The sequence below is a fragment of the Podarcis muralis genome, chromosome 2, assembly GCF_964188315.1.
Source record: "Podarcis muralis chromosome 2, rPodMur119.hap1.1, whole genome shotgun sequence".
NCBI lineage: Eukaryota > Metazoa > Chordata > Lepidosauria > Squamata > Lacertidae > Podarcis > Podarcis muralis.
Window position 1 is genome coordinate 8100260 of NC_135656.1, and position 17113 is coordinate 8117372.

Genomic DNA, 17113 nt, shown 5'->3' on the forward strand with positions numbered 1-17113 from the left:
GGTGCTGTGGGTTAAACCACAGAGCCTAGGACTTGCCGATCAGAAGGTCGGCAGTTTGAATCCCAGAGATGGGGTGAGCTTCCGTTGCTCGGTCCCTGTTCCTGCCAAGCTAGCAGTTCGAAAGGACGTCAAAGTGCAAGTAGATAAATAGGTACCGCTCCGGCGGGAAGGTAAACGGCATTTCCGTGCACTGCTCTGGTTCGCCAGAAGCGGCTTAGTCATGCTGGCCACATGACCCGGAAGCTGTATGCCGGTTCCCTCGGCCATTAAAGCGAGATGAGCACCACAACCCCAGAGTCGGTCACGACTGGACCTAATGGTCAGGGGTCCCTTTACCTTTACCTTTACACCTTAAGGTCCCAGGGTGGGTTACAATATTAGAAACAACTTAAAACCGCAGAAATAAGAAGGTTTATAAAAACATACATCTCAAGGGTCAAAAGCTAGGATAAAAAAGTTAATCTTCAGCATTTGCCAGAAGCTGCATAACACAAGAAGGTGCCTGACACACTTTGGTGCAGAGGGAGTCCCACAACTTAGGGGGCTGCCACAGAGAAGGCTCTGTTCTGGGTCATCCCCTGGGCTTCTGAGGGTGGTGGGACAACCAAGAGGCATCCCCCCCCTTGTCAATTTTAGCAACTGAGAGGGCCCATAGGGAACGATGCATTCTTTCAGGTACATGGTGTGTTCCACCCCCTCATCATTTTATCCTTACAGCAACTCTGTGGAAAAAAAACCTCAGTCTGGCTCCAGATCACTCACTGAGCTTCGTGGCAAAGTTGCACCTCATATTCTGCCCTTGGTAACAGGCTAACCTGTTTGTTCTTATTTGCCAGGTTTTGTTGAGTATTCCAAAAACTGAAAGCCACCATGGCTCTGACCAGCGCCTTCAAGACTGTTACCAACACACCTGGACTGAACATCTGGAGAATTGAGGTGGGACAATGAAATTTTCTCAGGTCTAAGCAAAAGGTTACCGAACCTCCCATCTAGGTAACTCTTACCTAGCTAGGCAAGGTGGCCATCTTTCTGAAATTCCAAAGGTGGAGATCACTCCTATAATTGTACTTACCTGCTGCTGAAAGCTTCCGTTTGCTTAATTTCTATCCTGCGTGTGCTGGCAACTGATTGGCTGCTGTAACATTCATTATGTGGAGCTGCCCTTGAAGATAGTTCAGAAACTGCAGCTAGTCCAGCTTGGATTTTGTCTAGAGCACATTACCCTGAAACTATGGGAACTCCACAAGTTCTGCCTGTAATTCACATCACTTAAGCCTGAGATACTTATGGGAGCACCTCTTTCCCCCAACAACCACTGAGTATTAACAGGGGTAGGCAACCTAAGGCCCGTGGGCTGGATGCGGCCCAATCACCTTCTCAATCTGGCCCGCGGACAGCCTGGGAATCAGTGTGTTTTTACATGAGTAGAATGTGTGCTTTAATTTAAAATGCATCTCTGGGTTATTTGTGGGGCACAGGAATTCGTTCATTCTCCCCCCCCCCAAAAAAAAATAGTCCGGCCCACCACATGGTCTGAGGGATGGTGGACCAGCCCATGGCTGAAAAAGGTTGCTGACCCCTGGAGTATAACATAGCAACAATGGATGGTCAATTTTTTTGGAGCCGGGTGCTGCTGTTAATCAATTTTCTGGCCCTAAGCACTTATTCATATAAGTCTGAATTTTTTTATTTATTTTTTAAAGTTTTAAACATTTGTTTTGAATTGAAAGTGTAAATTGAAAGTATTTAATAAGGAAATCGTCTGCATCACCATGGGATGCCTGAGAGAGGTTTGTGAGCATTGATGGTTGGAGGCTGTGTCGCTGAAGCCACTAAATTGGGGCAGGGGGTTGCTTCATGTACAGTGGTACCTCGGGTTACATACGCTTCAGGTTACAGACTCCGCTAACCCAGAAATAGTGCTTCAGGTTAAGAACTTTGCTTCAGGATGAGAACAGAAATCGTGCTCTTGCGGCACGGTGGCAGCAGAAGGCCCCATTAGCTAAAGTGGTGCTTCAGGTTAAAGAACAGTTTCAGGTTAAGGATGGACCTCTGGAACGAATTAAGTACTTAACCCGAGGCACCACTGTACTGTGTTTCTTCTTCCCAGAAAATGGATCTGGTGTTGGTGCCTCCGAAAGCTCATGGCAGCTTCTACGAAGGTGATTGCTACGTCCTCCTCTCGGTAAGTGGAGATCCTTGCTTATTGGTTACCATCACCCCAGTCAGCTCTAGTTTAGCTGCAAAGCCACTCTGAGATGGGCAAAAGGCTCCAGGTTCCCCCAACAGCATCCTGCCAAATTCTGTTTCTGGAGATGGCACTCAACCATATGCCCCATTCGCCTCCAATGGAGGCAGCCGGGAAGTCCAAATGCCATCCTTCAGAGGCCGGGATTTGTTTAGGGTCTGCCAGCTGCTGACCCTTATCTTAGTTCTAAAATAAATTGGGCATGCAGGCTAACAGGAAAGTCCTGCCTGTGCTGGGTGATTTCAGTTGCTTCAGTCCATAACAGGGCAGCTGTGTCCAAGGCAGCTGTTTATCAGCTCCATCTGGTACGCAGGCTGAGACCCTACCTGCCCGCAGACTGTCTCACCAGAGTGGTGCATGCTCTAGTTATCTCTCACTTGGACTATTGCAATGTGCTCTATGTGGGGCTACCTTTGAAGGTGACCCGGAAGCTACAACTAATCCAGAATGCGGCAGCTAGACTGGTGACTGGGAGCAGCCGCCGAGACCATATAACACCAGTCTTGAAAGACTTACACTGGCTCCCAGTACGTTTCCAAGCACAATTCAAAGTGTTGGTGCTGACCTTTAAAGCCCTAAACGGCCTCGGTCCAGTGTACCTGAAGGAGCGTCTCCACCTCCATCGTTCTACCTGGACACTGAGGTCCAGCACTGAGGGCCTTCTGGTGGTTCCCTCGCTACGATAAGCCAAGTTACAGGGAACCAGGCAGAGGGCCTTCTCGGTAGTGGCACCTGTCCTGTGGAACGCCCTCCCACCAGATGTCAAAGAGAAAAATAACTACCAAACTTTTAGAAGACATCTGAAGGCAGCCCTGTTTAGGGAAGCTTTTAATGTTTAATAGGTTATTATATTTTTGTGTTCTGTTGGAAGCCGCTCAGAGTGGCTGGGAAAACCCTGCCAGATGGCCGGGGTATAAATAAATTATTATTATTATAACAAGTGGACTAACCCAGTCCCTGAACATTCTCTCTTCTGGCGCATCATCCCAAGCACTCAAAGGTAACATTTGCATTTGTAAGCGAAAAACCCAAACCCCACATGCACTGGCAGATAGATGCACATGAACAACAGGGCTGGGGAATCTGGGGGTCACAGCTCCCATCATTCCCAACCACTGGCCATATTGTCAGGGACTGATGGGAGTTGGAGTCAAGCAACATCTGGAGGTGCCGTCCCTGTTCTTCTGTGATCAGCAGGGCATCAGGCAAAGGTCTTTCCCATTACCTACTAATACATGGTGCCAAGGATGTTACTTGAACGTTCTACCATCAAAGCATGCACCCTCTCACTGAGTCCTTCCCCTAAGTGTGGGGTAAACATGCAAGGCTTTTCCTGTTGCCCACACACATTGGAGGGGAAACCAGGATCATTAAGGGGGGGGGATAGAAGTGGAATGCCTAATGTTTGCAATGACATCTGCTGGAGAGAGTGATAAATACATTTACACACAGCATACTTCATCCTGCACAGCAATAGGACCTCTTCTTTTTATCTGCTGACACATGCTCTTCAAGCTTGGGTCCCCAGATGCTGTTGGACTACAACTCCCATCATCCCCAGGCAGCTTAGCCCAATGGTCAGGGAAGATGGAAGCTGTAGCATCTGAGGATCCAAGGTTGAAGAAGGCCGTCCTAGGAGATGAGCTGGGTCACTTCAAGCTTCTGTTATGGACAAAAACAATCCCATAGCTAGTGGCTGCAGACAGTGATGCGCTGCAAAGGTTGAAGAGCAGTGGTGGGCCTTAGGGTGGAATGGCTCCAGGGCAAAGTTTTCCAAACCTGGATTTTCAGCTGTCGTTGGACTATATTTCTCATCACCCCTAACCACTAGCTAGGGATGATGGGAGCTGTAGTCCAAAAAACAGCTGGAGACCCAAATTTAGGAAACTCTGCTGTTGGGATCCTAAGCCGGGAGCAAACTCAGTGCTCAGTCATTCAGGGACTTTGGTTATTATTAGTATGCCCCGCAGAGGACCTTAAGGTCCACAAATAACAACACTTTGGAGGTCCCAAGGCTCAAGGAGGTTAGATTGGTTTCAACTAGAGCCAGGGCCTTTTCAGCACTGGCCCCAACGTGGTGGAACGCTCTGTCACAAGAGACTAGGGCCCTGCGGGACTTGACATCTTTCCTCAGGGCCTGCAAGACAGAGCTGTTCCACCTGGACTTTGGTTTGGACTCGGTCTGACCTGTATGTTTCCCTCCCCTTATGGTCTTGATTTATCGGCTACTTTAAAATGAGGCTGCATTTAAAATTGCATTTTAACCTGTATTTTAAATTGGTCCCCCCCCTCTTTCACCCCTATTATGTTTTTACTGTGATTTTATTGGTGTTAGCCGCCCTGAGCCCGGCTCTGGCTGGGGAGGGCGGGGTATAAATAAAATTATTATTATTATTATTATTATTATTATTATTATTATTATTTGCAAGTCAGGGGTCCTGGACCCTATGACTGTACTTATTTATCCCAATGACGTCTGTCCCTCCTGCAGACCCGTAAATCGGGCAGCGTCCTGTCCTATGACATCCACTACTGGATTGGCAAACGTTCCTCGCTGGACGAGCAGGGCTGTGCTGCCATCTATACCACCCAGCTGGACGACTACCTCGGTGGGGTTCCCGTGCAGCACCGTGAGGTGCAGGGCCATGAGTCTGAGCTCTTCAAGGGCTACTTCAAGCAAGGTCTCATGTGAGTAAGGGGTCATCATGGGAATGGCAACATCTCGGCGGGCAGTCCTTTCCTTGTCAATCGAGGCATGGCCGGCCCAAGATGTTTTGCTGCCTGAGCCTCCCTGCAGGGAGGGTCTGTTGTTGTTGTTTAGTCGTTTAGTCGTGTCCGACTCCTCGTGACCCCATGGACCAGAGCACGCCAGGCACTCCTGTCTTCCACTGCCTCCCGCAGTTTGGTCAAACTCATGCTGGTAGCTTCGAGAACACTATCCAACCATCTCGTCCTCTGTCGTCCCCTTCTCCTTGTGCCCTCCATCTTTCCCAACAGTCTTTTCCAGGGAGTCTTCTCTTCTCATGAGGTGGCCAAAGTATTGGAGCCTCAGCTTCAGGATCTGTCCTTCCAGTGAGCACCCAGGGCTGATTTCCTAATGAATGGGTAGGTTTGATCTTCTTGCAGTCCATGGGACTCTCAAGAGTCTCCTCCAGCACCATAATTCAAAAGCATCAATTCTTAGGCGATCAGCCTTCTTTATGGTCCAGCTCTCACTTCCATACATCACTACTGGGAAAACCATAGCTTTAACTATACGGACCTTTGTTGGCAAGGTGATGTCTCTGCTTTTTAAGATGCTGTCTAGGTTTGCCATTGCTTTTCTCCCAAGAAGCAGGCGTCTTTTAATTTCGTGACTGCTGTCACCCATCTGCAGTGATCATGGAGCCCAAGAAAGTAAAATCTCTCACTGCCTCCATTTCTTCCCCTTCTATTTGCCAGGAGGTGATGGGACCAGTGGCCATGATCTTAGTTTTTTTGATGTTCAGCTTCAAACCATATTTTGCGCTCTCCTCTTTCACCTTCATTAAAAGGTTCTTTAATTCCTCCTCACCTTCTGCCATCAATGTTGTGTCATCCCTCCAGGGAGGGTCTAGCCTGCCAGTTTCAGTTTCCCTCAGTTTCCCAACCTCAGTTTCATCACATATCCACATTAATTTGCGGGGGGGGGGGGATGCTCATGAAATTAAAGCATTTGACTGCACATTTCTCTTTTGTATGCAGATTTGCCTAATATACATATTCGGTCAAATAGATTTTCCCCAGAATAGTGCACCTCTGTATGTTGTTTTGATTAAGATGTGCAATTTCGCATACTTTGCTCCAATTTAATGCATTTTCGTACATGCTTTTTGTTGGAGAACTGCATCGTTTTATTCAGAGAGGTGCCAAGTTCAAGGATCGCTGTGTTTCAACACACATTTTGAGAAGCGTGAATGAACTTATCTTCCCCATCCCTCAAATCCTCTGGGGCTCTTGACAGACATATCAACAGGGAAATGATGTTCTCCTCTTTTAAAACTGGAGAAAGTGGTCACCTCTTGTGCAAGGCTTTAAAAACAAAGGGGTGTTATATTTGCAGGTAATAGTACCTACAAATCATACAATTGAAATTTGCATTTCTGAATAAAGTTCTGCCAGAGGGTGGATAAAGAAGATGATTGTTTCCTATCATTTAGCAAACAACATGTTGTTTGTTTAGGCAAATGCACCTGCAAACCATTTTACTATTCTGTCTCCTGGTGGTGCTCAGCCACATGACTCACAAGTATTCTTAAGCAAGGAGTGAGATCCATTCTCTGATGCTACTTGTTCCCAGAATCTGGTTACATCTTATTCGAAGCAGCCTCCTCTTGATTGGATGTTGTGCTTCCGATGACATTTCCACATGGAAGAGATTGTTGTGTAACAGACTCTCAGGCATTTGACAACTTACAGTAGCGTGGCAGATGTGGAGGCAATTCTGACAACCACCTCTGTCATGATTTGATTTCCAACTCTTCGTGACCCCATGGACCAGAGCACGCCAGGCACTCCTGTCTTCCACTGCCTCCCGCAGTTTGGTCAAACTCATGCTTCGAGAACACTATCCAACCATCTTGTCCTCTGTCATCCCCTTCGCCTTGTGCCCTCCATCTTTCCCAAGATCAGGGTCTTTTCCAGGAAATCTTCTCTTTTCATGAGGTGGCCAAAGTATTGGAGCCTCAGCTTCACGATCTGTCCTTCCAGTGAGCACTCAGGACTGATTTCCTTCAGAATGGATAGGTTTGATCTTCTTGCAGTCCATGGGACTCTCAAGAGTCTCCTCCAGCACCATAATTCAAAAGCATCCATTCTTCGGCGATCAGCCTTCTTTATTGTCCAGCTCTCACTTCCATACATCTTTTATATAGTGCTTGCTTTATATACAGCATTTCAGGCAGACCTCACAAACCTGTTTACATACCATTATTAAGAAGCATCAACAGAAAATCAAAGAGCCCATGGGCTGTGTTCAACTTACTTGCAAAGACAGTAGGACTGGCTTGTTACTTCAATTTATGTGAAGTCATTTAGGGAGTTCCCCCACCCTGTAAAACTATTAAGTTCAGACTCTAAGACTACCTAACCACTGCAGTTTCCTTGTACCTATCCCTCATCAACCACTGTCTCTATACAGTGGTACCTCGGGTTACATCCGCTTCAGGTTACATCCGCTTCAAGTTACAGACTCCACTAACCCAAAAATAGTGCTTCAGGTTAAGAACTTTGCTTCAGGATGAGAACAGAAATCGTGCTCCGGCGGCGCGGTGGCAGCGGGAGGTCCGATTAGCTAAAGTGGTGCTTCAGGTTAAGAACAGTTTCAGGTTAAGAACGGATCTCCGGAACGAATTAAGTACTTAACCCGATGTACCACTGTACCACCAAGGTACCTTGTATTGGGATTTTTCGGAGAGTTGCCTTGTTAATATTCTGCTAATATGGTTTGCAAGAACTGTAATTCTCCTGGGATCAGCCCCCTTAGTGGAATATTTCGTAGTGAGCATATGCACATAAGTGCATGAGCCTGAGGTGCCAGTGTGGGGCAAACTCTGACATTTCATGTTCTGCAGCTGCTGATGTGCATCTTCTCACTGAAAGCTGAGAAGCTTTGCTTTCTTACTGTGGCTGATAAAGTACAACCATTAGCAGAAGCAGTGGCGGAGCGGAGAACAGGTGGGGGCGTGGCTGACGTGCGTCCCGAGGGCGTGGCATGCCACCTGTGGGGGTGTGGTGCAGGGGCATGGTGCATCGCTCGCAGGGGCGTGGCGTGCGTCCCGGGGGGGGGGGGCAGCTGCGATGGCACCCTTTCCCCAAATGGTAGAAGAAGAAGAAGAAGAAGAGTTTAGATTTGATATCCCGCCTTTCACTCCCCTTCAGGAGTCTCAAAGCGGCTAACAATCTCCTTTCCCTTCCTCCCCCACAACAAACACTCTGTGAGGTGAGTGGGGCTGAGAGACTTCAAAGAAGTGTGACTGGCCCAAGGTCACCCAGCAGCTGCATGTGGAGGAGCGGAGACGCGAACCCGGTCCCCCAGATTAGCAGACTACCGCTCTTAACCACTACACCACACTGGCTCTCTGGTAGCCAGTGCGCAGCGTTCCCCCACCCCCCTTTGTACACCAGTGAGCGGAAAGATTTCCATTTGGCCAACTGAGCTTCTCCTCCCTCTCCTCCCCCCATGTTCCCCCTCCTCAAATCTACTTCAGAAGTGCCCCCTGCTTAAAATGTCGAGTCCCCACTCTGCCATGAAGCTCACTGGGAGACCTTGGGCCAGTCACTGTCTCTCAGGTTTGTTGGGATGAGATAGCGGGGAGGCGAGAACCATGTTACACCACCTTGAGCTCCTTTTTTTCAATTTTTTTTATTAGTTTTCCAAATTTATAACAAACATAAAAGAAAAACATTACATTACAATACAAAAAAAGAAAACAAACAAACATTTATCCTAATTGTTAAAATCCCACTTTTGTTATCATAGATGACTCCCCCAAATCCCCCTAGCTGAGTTTCCATATAACTCATTGTAGCAGTTTTCCAATACTACTTTTAAAAAAGATTAACTTAATCAATTAACATCTTTCTTTCTTTTCATATTGTCTTCTATCCATAATGTTATATAGTTTAACATATTTAACTCCTAGTCCAATTTGGTACTTACAAGTAGTTCTACTTATGTTATCTTAGAATATTTAACTAAATAGTCCTTAAATTTCTTCCATTCTTCTTGATACTCCTCCTCTTTCTGGTCACGGATTCTTCCAGTCAGGTCAGCCAGCTCCAAAAAGTCCATCATCTTCATCTGCCATTCCTCCACTGTTGGTATTTCTTGTAGTTTCCAAATTTGGCTAACAAAATTCTTGCTTACTTGAGCTCCTTGGATGAAAAGGTGGCATATAAATGTAATAAATTTGGTATATTAATGTAATAAAGAAAGAAATACGGTAGTTTGGGAAGGGCTGAGCACCAAGAACTCTGCATTACCTATTAACTCCACTAGATGGGGATAAAGCGCCAAGTCTCTGCTGGGCTGAAGTTCCTACCTACTGAAAAGTGCCATATATTTGCTTCAGGTTGCCGCGGAAATTTCCCCAACCCTTCTTGCTTTTAAAAGGAAATCCTTTTGTATGAGCCAAAACCGAAGCATCCTTAAAATCCCCATCATTTAACTTGCTGCCTCAACCATTTTCCATGGACCTTGCCTTTAGGCTGGTTACCGCAGCAGCAGGAATCTTATAAAGACGTCTTAAATTGTTTAAAGGTAAAGGGACCCCTGACTATTAAGTCCAGTCGCGGACGACTCTGGGGTTGTGGCACTCATCTCGCTTTACTGGCCGAGGGAGCCGACGTACAGTTCCGGGTCATGTGGCCAGCATGACTAAGCCGCTTCTGGCGAACCAGAGCAGCGCATGGAAACGCCGTTTACCTTCCCGCCGGAGCGGTACCTATTTATCTACTTGCACTTTGACGTGCTTTCGAACTGCTAGGCTGGCGGGAGCAGGGACTGAGCAACAGGAACTCACCCCGTAGCAGGGATTCAAACCGCCGACCTTCTGATCGGCAAGCCCTAGGCTCTGTGGTTTAGACCACAGCGCCACCTGCGTCCCCTTAAATTGTTTACTCATTGAAAAAAAAACATTAACTGGGTTGACAGTGCAATCCTATGCTTTCTTACTCAGAAGGAAGATCCAGTGATGCTTGCTCTCAGCAGAACATGCTTAGGATGGGAGCCTAAATCTGCATATGAACAAAATAATAGTTTCGAAGCGGGTAGGGAAGCCCCCCCTTTTTGTTTTAGATGTTGCATGGATGTGCCACAGAAGCCACGGTCTTGGCAGAGGCACGTTCCCTTCTGTGTCTTGCAAGATGGCACCCGGCAACCACAGTTCTTATAAGTATATTAAAAATAGCCAAGCTTTTAAGCGTGTTGTATGCCAACCTAGCAGTTCGAAAGCACATCAAAGTGCAAGTAGATAAATAGGTACCACTCTAGCGGGAAGGTAAACGGCGTTTCCGTGCGCTGCTATGGTTCGCCAGAAGCGGCTTAGTCATGCTGGCCACATGACCAGGAAGCCTAACGCCTGCTCCCTCGGCCAATAATGCGAGATGAGTGCCGCAACCCCAGAGTTGGTCACGACTGGACCTAGTGGTCAGGGGTCCCTTTACCTTTACCTTATGATTAATTGGGGTCATAGGAGCCAACTCGAGGGGGCCATGGGTGCTTGGTCACCCACAATAATATAACTGTGGGGGCCAGGCACCCACAAAGTCAATGAGGAAAGCCAGAGAGAGGCAGCCAGTCAGCCTCTGTGGCACAGCATCCAAGAGAGAAGCAGTCCAGTTCTGTCCTCTGCAGCCAGCGGGTGAGGCACCCTTTTCCGGATTATTATTTTTTGTGAGGGCTCCGATGCAGAGGAAGAGGCTCTCTGCCTCCGCATCTGAGCTCCTTCCCATGGAGTTGCCCTCATTACGGTGATGGACACCCACAATTCTGAGGGCGAGATGGCGTCCCTGATTGGTGTTACGGTGGTACCTCGGTTTTCGAATGTAATCCATTCCTGAAGACCTTTCAGCTTCCAAAACGTTTGAAAACAGAGGCGCAAAGGGCGGCCTGCAAATTTAATGGGGAAAATTGAAAAAAACTCAGTGGAAGCTGTTCTGACCTCCAAGGTGCGTTCAAAAACGGAAGCATTTACTTCCAGGTTTTCAGCGTTCGGAAACCGAAACGTTCGGCTTCAAAGACACCAAAAACCAAGATGTCACTGTCTGTCTGTCTGTCTGTCTGTCTGATGCGCGCGCGCACACGCACACACACACACACACTTTAAAATCAGTACATCTAACTGATTGATTAAAATCTGAAGCCACAGTGAAATGATTACCACAGCATTGGTTGGATATTTCTCTGCTCATCATTTGCTAGTTCTTCCCTAGCCGGAAGTCACAAGTGATCATTCCTAATTCTCTGGAGCAGGTAGCCTGCACAGTTCTCACACCCCTCTCCCCCAAACAGCTACAAGAAAGGGGGTGTTGCGTCTGGGCTGAACCACGTGGAGACCAACGTCTACAACGTCAAGCGTCTGTTGCATGTCAAGGGCAAGAGGAATGTGATAGCTGCAGAGGTGAGTTGTCCCTGCCCCCCCCATCTGAAAGTGCCCGCAGCTTCTGGCTGGCTTGCTCTAACTCACCTCTTCCCTCTCTTCCCTGCCTCTGCCTCCTGTCTCATGCCTTCAACACTCGCAGGTGGAGATGAGCTGGGACAGCTTCAATGTCGGCGACGTTTTCCTACTGGACCTTGGCAAAGTCATTGTGCAATGGAACGGGCCGCAGAGCAACAGGCAGGAGCGCATGAAGGTGTGAGCTCTAGCAGGAGGGGCTGCCTTGAGTTTATACTTCCTTGAGGTTCTGACTGAGGGCCAAACTACATGTTAAAGTGGGCACACCAGGTTTGGAGGTGTTGTTTTTTGACAGTCTAAAACAGTCTTAATAATAATAATAATAATAATAATAATAATTTATACCCCGCCCATCTGGCTGGGCTTCCCCAGCCACTCTGGGCGGCTTCCAAAAAAATATTAAAATACTATAATACATCAAACATTAAAAGCTTCCCTAAACAGGGCTGCCTTCAGATGTCTTCTAAAGGTCTGGTGGTAGTTGTTCTCTTTGACATCTGGTGGGAGGGCGCTCCACAGGGCAGGCGCCACTACTGAGAAGGCCCTCTGCCTGGTTCCATGTAACTTGGCTTCTCGCAGTGAGGGAACGGCCAGAAGGCCCTCGGCGCTGGACCTCAGTGTCCGGGTAGAACGATGGGGGTGGAGACTCTCCTTCAGATATACTGGACCGAGGCCGTTTAGGGCTTTAAAGGTCAGCACCAACACTTTGAATTGTGCTCGGAAATGTACTGGGAGCCAATGTAGGTCTTTTAAGACCGGTGTTATGTGGTCTCAGCGGCTGCTCCCAGTCACCAGTCTAGCTGCGGCATTCTGGATTAGTTGTAGTTTCCGGGTCACCTTCAAAGGTAGCCCCACGTAGAGCGCATTGCAGTAGTCCAAGCGGGAGACAACCAGAGCATGTACCACTCTGGCGAGACAGTCCGCGGGCAGGTAGGGTCTCATCCTGCGTACCAGATGGAGCTGGTAAACAGCTGTCCTGGACACAGAATTGGCCTGCGCCTCCATGGACAGCTGTGAGTCCAAAATGACTCCCAGGCTGTGCACCTGGTCCTTCAGGGGCACAGTTACCCCATTCAGGACCTGGGAACCCTCCACACCTGCCTGTCTCCTGTCCCCCAAAACAGTACTTCTGTCTTGTCAGGATTCAACCTCAATCTGTTAGCCGCCATCCAACCATCCAACCAACCTTCTTAGCCTTGGTTCTCCAGATGTTGCTTGACTACAACTCTCATCATCCCTCCCCACTGGTCCTGTTAGCCAGGGATGATGGGAGCTGTAGTCCATCAACATCTGGAGACCCAAGTTTGGGAAACTGTGGTGTAGACCAAGCCACAGAGAGGTTGAGAAAGGCTGGTCTAAAGCTTTTACTGATCACCATAGTCCACACCATCAACCTCAAGCTGCAATTACTGTACTCATGGAGGGAAAACTTGCAGGCTTACATTTTTTTTTATGCTTTAAGAGTTTCTTTGCTAAGAGGAAGGCAAAATAGGAGCAGGGAAAAGAAGAAGGCTGGCAGCATTTGTTTGTTGTTGGCTGCTCAGTTTGAATAGTAATAATAAATAATATTTTTTTATTTATACCCCGCCCCTCCTGGTTCAAAAACCAGGCTCAGGGCGGCTAACAACAAATTTAAAACACTTCATTGTAAAAGCAGCATAAAATACAGTATAAAAACATGAATAACAATAAAATTCAAAGTTCAGAAATCAATTTAGGCGAAATCCATCTAATAAGCATTAGATAATCCCCAGGGCTAGTTGGCTGAATTGGTCCTACTTGGGCCAGCGAGGAGGCCAGGGGAGAATTAGCTGTGGGGTCTCAGAGCGGGTAATCTTCATAAAAGGGGAGGGGGAGGGAAGAAAAGGGAAATAAAAGATCCGGCTGAATTCAGATTAAAGGCCAGGTGGAATAGCTCTGTCTTACAGGCCCAACGGAAGGAGGTTAAATCCTGAAGGGCCCTAGTCTCACGGGACAGAGCATTCCACCAGGTCGGAGCCATCACTGAAAAGGCCCTGGCCCTGGTGGAGGATAGTCTGGCATCCTTAGGGCCCAGGACCTCTAAACTATGGTTATTCATGGACCTTAAGGTCCTCTGCGGGGCATACCAGGAGAGGCGGTCCTGTAAATACGAGGGCCCTAAGTCACAAAGGGCTTTAAAGGTCAAGACCAGCACCTTGAACCTGACCCTATACTCAATCAGGAGTAATAGTAATTATTTGCTGACAACAATAACAACAACTCCTCAATTCTATTGCATGTGCAGATTAAATCCTATAGAGTTAACAGCGTAGACCAGGATTTCCCAAACTTGGGTCTTGGACTACAACTCCCATCACCCCTGACCTGACTGGTCCTGTAGCTAAGGATGATGGGAGTTGTAGTCCAACAACAGCTGGAGTTTGGGAAACTCTGGTGTAAACAGCCACAGAGAGTTTAAAACTTCTGAAACTAAATATACATGTATACACATGAGTAGTGTGGAAGGGCCACAGCTCAGAGCACAGGCCGTGCATTTCCGAAGGCCCCCTGAGTTCAGTCTCTGACATCACCAGCATGGGCAAGACTGTTAGATGGACTACGTGGTCTGATTTGGTCATGGGCTGTTTCCTGTGCTCCTTAGGCGATGCTTCTGGCCAAAGATATCCGCGACCGAGAGCGTGGGGGCCGGGTTGAGATCGGGGTGGTGGAGGGCGAGGTGGAAGAAGCCAGTCCAGACTTGATGAAGGTGATGGAGAACGAGCTTGGGGAGAGGTTGCAGGAAATCCAGCCTGCCATTTCTGATGAGGTGGTGGACCAGCAGCGGAAGACAAACGTCTCACTCTATTGGTACGTCCATAAGATTTCCCTTTTGCATGCGAAGCTCAGTGGCAGTTGTCACTGATGCAGCAGGGGAGTGAAAGAGGTACTGTACTTTTTGCTCTATAAGACTCACTTTTTCCCTCCTAAAAAGTAAGGGGAAATGTGTGTGCACCTTATGGAGTGAATGCAGGCTGCGCAGCTATCTCAGAAGCCAGAACAGCAAGAGGGATCGCTGCTTTCACTGCGCAGCAATCCCTCTTGCTGTTCTGGCTTCTGAGATTCAGAATATTTTTTTTCTTGTTTTCCTCCTCCAAAAACTAGGTGCGTCTTGTGGTCTGGTGCGTCTTATAGAGCGAAAAATACGGTATTTAGTGCTCATGGAATAGACTGAAAGAAGGAAAATAAGGTTCCCCTTTTTGCTTTCAAAAATCCCGCCTGCTAGCAGAGCTAGGAGAAGGGGACATTTTGGAAGCTGCTGGGGAAGAGGAAGGGGGGAGGAAAGAGGTGGGCAGCCCCCCCCCCCAGGAAGCGGCAAGAAGAGGCAAAGCCTCAACATGGCACTGAGATCAGTCTTTATGAATAGTAATAGTCTCAATGTGATCTGGTTGACCGAAGCAAATAATTGATGGTTCCCTTGGGTGCTGGCAAGTCTTTGGGTGGATTCACACAAATATGTGCATCACTCAATGACTTGACCATTCCATGATTTGCAGCAGAATTTGTGAAAAAGCATTGCGATGTGGAGGTGTGATATTTGATGTGATGGCTGTCCTTCACATATCAGTTGGCATTGCAGCTATCGAATGATGAACATGAAAACATGAATTCACTTGAGGAGGGACAGGGACTTGAAGGGAGACGAGTAAAATTTTAGGGGGACTTTAGAGGAAATGTTTGGGGGAGTTGGCTAATCTATCAAACTCAGAAGCTAAAGAGCAGACGGATCTCTCTTCCTCCCTCCCTCTTGCCTCTCTTCTAGTGTCTCGGACTCCGGAGGGAAAATGCAAGTCACTGAAGAAGCCAAACGGCCACTCATGCAGGATATGCTGAGCCATGACGTAAGTCCAAAATGGGGGTGTGCATTCTTCAGGGGCCTCATTAATGCCCGTGTTAAAAACCAAGCCTGCGGCTGTTAGGGGTGTTTGAGAAATCAGTCAAAAACAGAAATGGAAATTGTTATGTACTGAAGTTCTCACCCTGGGCCAGCAGGGGGAATACTGTAGATAGTTTTCATTCAGGTCCACATATGCAAATAAGGGATTGAAAGTGACGTTCAGTGATTGGATAGTTACAGAAAATGGTTACTGTTGCGTTCTAGTGGAGCTCTATATAAGCAGGCTGGCTGAACCCTTCAGTTCAGTTCTGTTCTGGCCTGTGAATAAACAAGAGCTGTTTGAATAATCGCTGTGTCGTCTGATATGTCCACCCACAACTTAACAGAAATTGCTTTGATTCACGTGTTCCTTGGAGGTCAGGAACAGAAACCAGGCAAGCAAAAACGAATGGCTTCGCTGCAGGTTTTTTAGCCTGCAAACATTACATAAACAATTCTGTTATTTTCTGTATTTCCCCTCCACTGAAATTTGGTTAAACAATGTAGGTTATAGCAGAAGCCAAGCTGTAGCCCAACTGAAACAGTGCTGGTCGCAATGAACTCAGGATGGAAGAGAAATTGCTGCCTCTTTGCACCCCTAGCAGCTGCAATCCACAAAGCGTTTACACTGAGATTGCTGTAATTCTACGGAATAAATCACTTGTGGTTGCAACCTTGTACAGTCATACCTTGGGCTGAAGTAGATTTGGGATGAATATTTTCAGGTTGCGCTCCGCAGCGACCCGGAAGTAACGGAGCATGTTACTTCCAGGTTTTGCTGCTTGCACATGCACAGACACTCAAAATGATGTCACACGCATGCGCAGAAGTGGCAAAACGCAACCCACGCGCGCGCAGATGTGCAATCGCATCTTACGTTTACTTCAGGATGCGAACGGGGCTCTGGAATGGATCCTGTTCATATCCAGAGGTACCACTGTACGGGCAACTTCCCATTCATGCATGTGTTACGTTCCAGGTCATTGGTGGGTTGTGCATACGCCTGCCCCATCCTGTCCCCACCCCCGCCCCTGCACTGTTATGTCCCTGTTCTGTCCCCTTCCACGGCCAAAAACAGTGTGAGTGTCAACGGTCGCACATGCCTTGAATGTGTGCAAAATGGGAGCTGCCTGTACTCAATTCTGAGTACATGTTCTTGGAAACATTTGCTGAAACCCATAAATGGAGCTCACACAACACAATTCTTTCCCTCAAAGAATTCTGGGCCCTGTAGTGTAGCACCCTGCTTGTGGTTAACGCTTAGCTGGAATGAAATATTCAACGCAGCAACAGAGAAATTAAAATAATAATTTATTTGTCAGACAAATAAATGAGAGGCTCAGTGGTATATGGTTACCAAGCTCTGGCCTGGCCTCCTGCCATTATGGCCAGCACTTATATTCCCTTAATCCAGCCCCCTTTGCTCCTCCTTGGGCTGCCTCTGTCCAATCAGCCTGGTTGGATTTCCTATTGGCTGATTGCTATAACCAATCCTAAAAGATACACCCATATCCTCCTGTCCTTATATGGAACACAAAGAGCTATATATTGTTACATCTATAAATGACAAATAAGTAGTAATATATCTTACATGTGTCTCAACAAGGAATCTTAATTACCAGCTCACCTCTTGCCCTATTGCCTTCTAAAACAAATGGTTAATCTTAAATTTTTATCTTAAACATATGTCAAGGATCTTGAGTTTCACATCAACATTGAAAGATCTCCTTCATTTGAAGGTTTCTAAACAAATGCCTGACAACTATATATCAGGAC

The 17113-nt window shown here is 47.4% G+C and overlaps 1 protein-coding gene across 2 annotated transcripts in view; it reads left to right on the forward strand.

The window, feature by feature from the left end:
- AVIL (advillin) overlaps positions 1–17113 on the forward strand; it is a 51870-nt gene that overhangs the window by 7236 nt on the left and 27521 nt on the right. For both annotated transcript variants that reach the window (XM_028721503.2, XM_028721502.2), the window contains exons 2-8: positions 837–936; positions 2111–2185; positions 4740–4936; positions 11280–11388; positions 11510–11620; positions 14066–14271; positions 15224–15302. In XM_028721503.2, the coding sequence (XP_028577336.2) occupies positions 871–936; positions 2111–2185; positions 4740–4936; positions 11280–11388; positions 11510–11620; positions 14066–14271; positions 15224–15302 (843 nt within the window). In that variant the 5' untranslated portion in view covers positions 837–870. The remainder of the gene's footprint in view (positions 1–836; positions 937–2110; positions 2186–4739; positions 4937–11279; positions 11389–11509; positions 11621–14065; positions 14272–15223; positions 15303–17113) is intronic.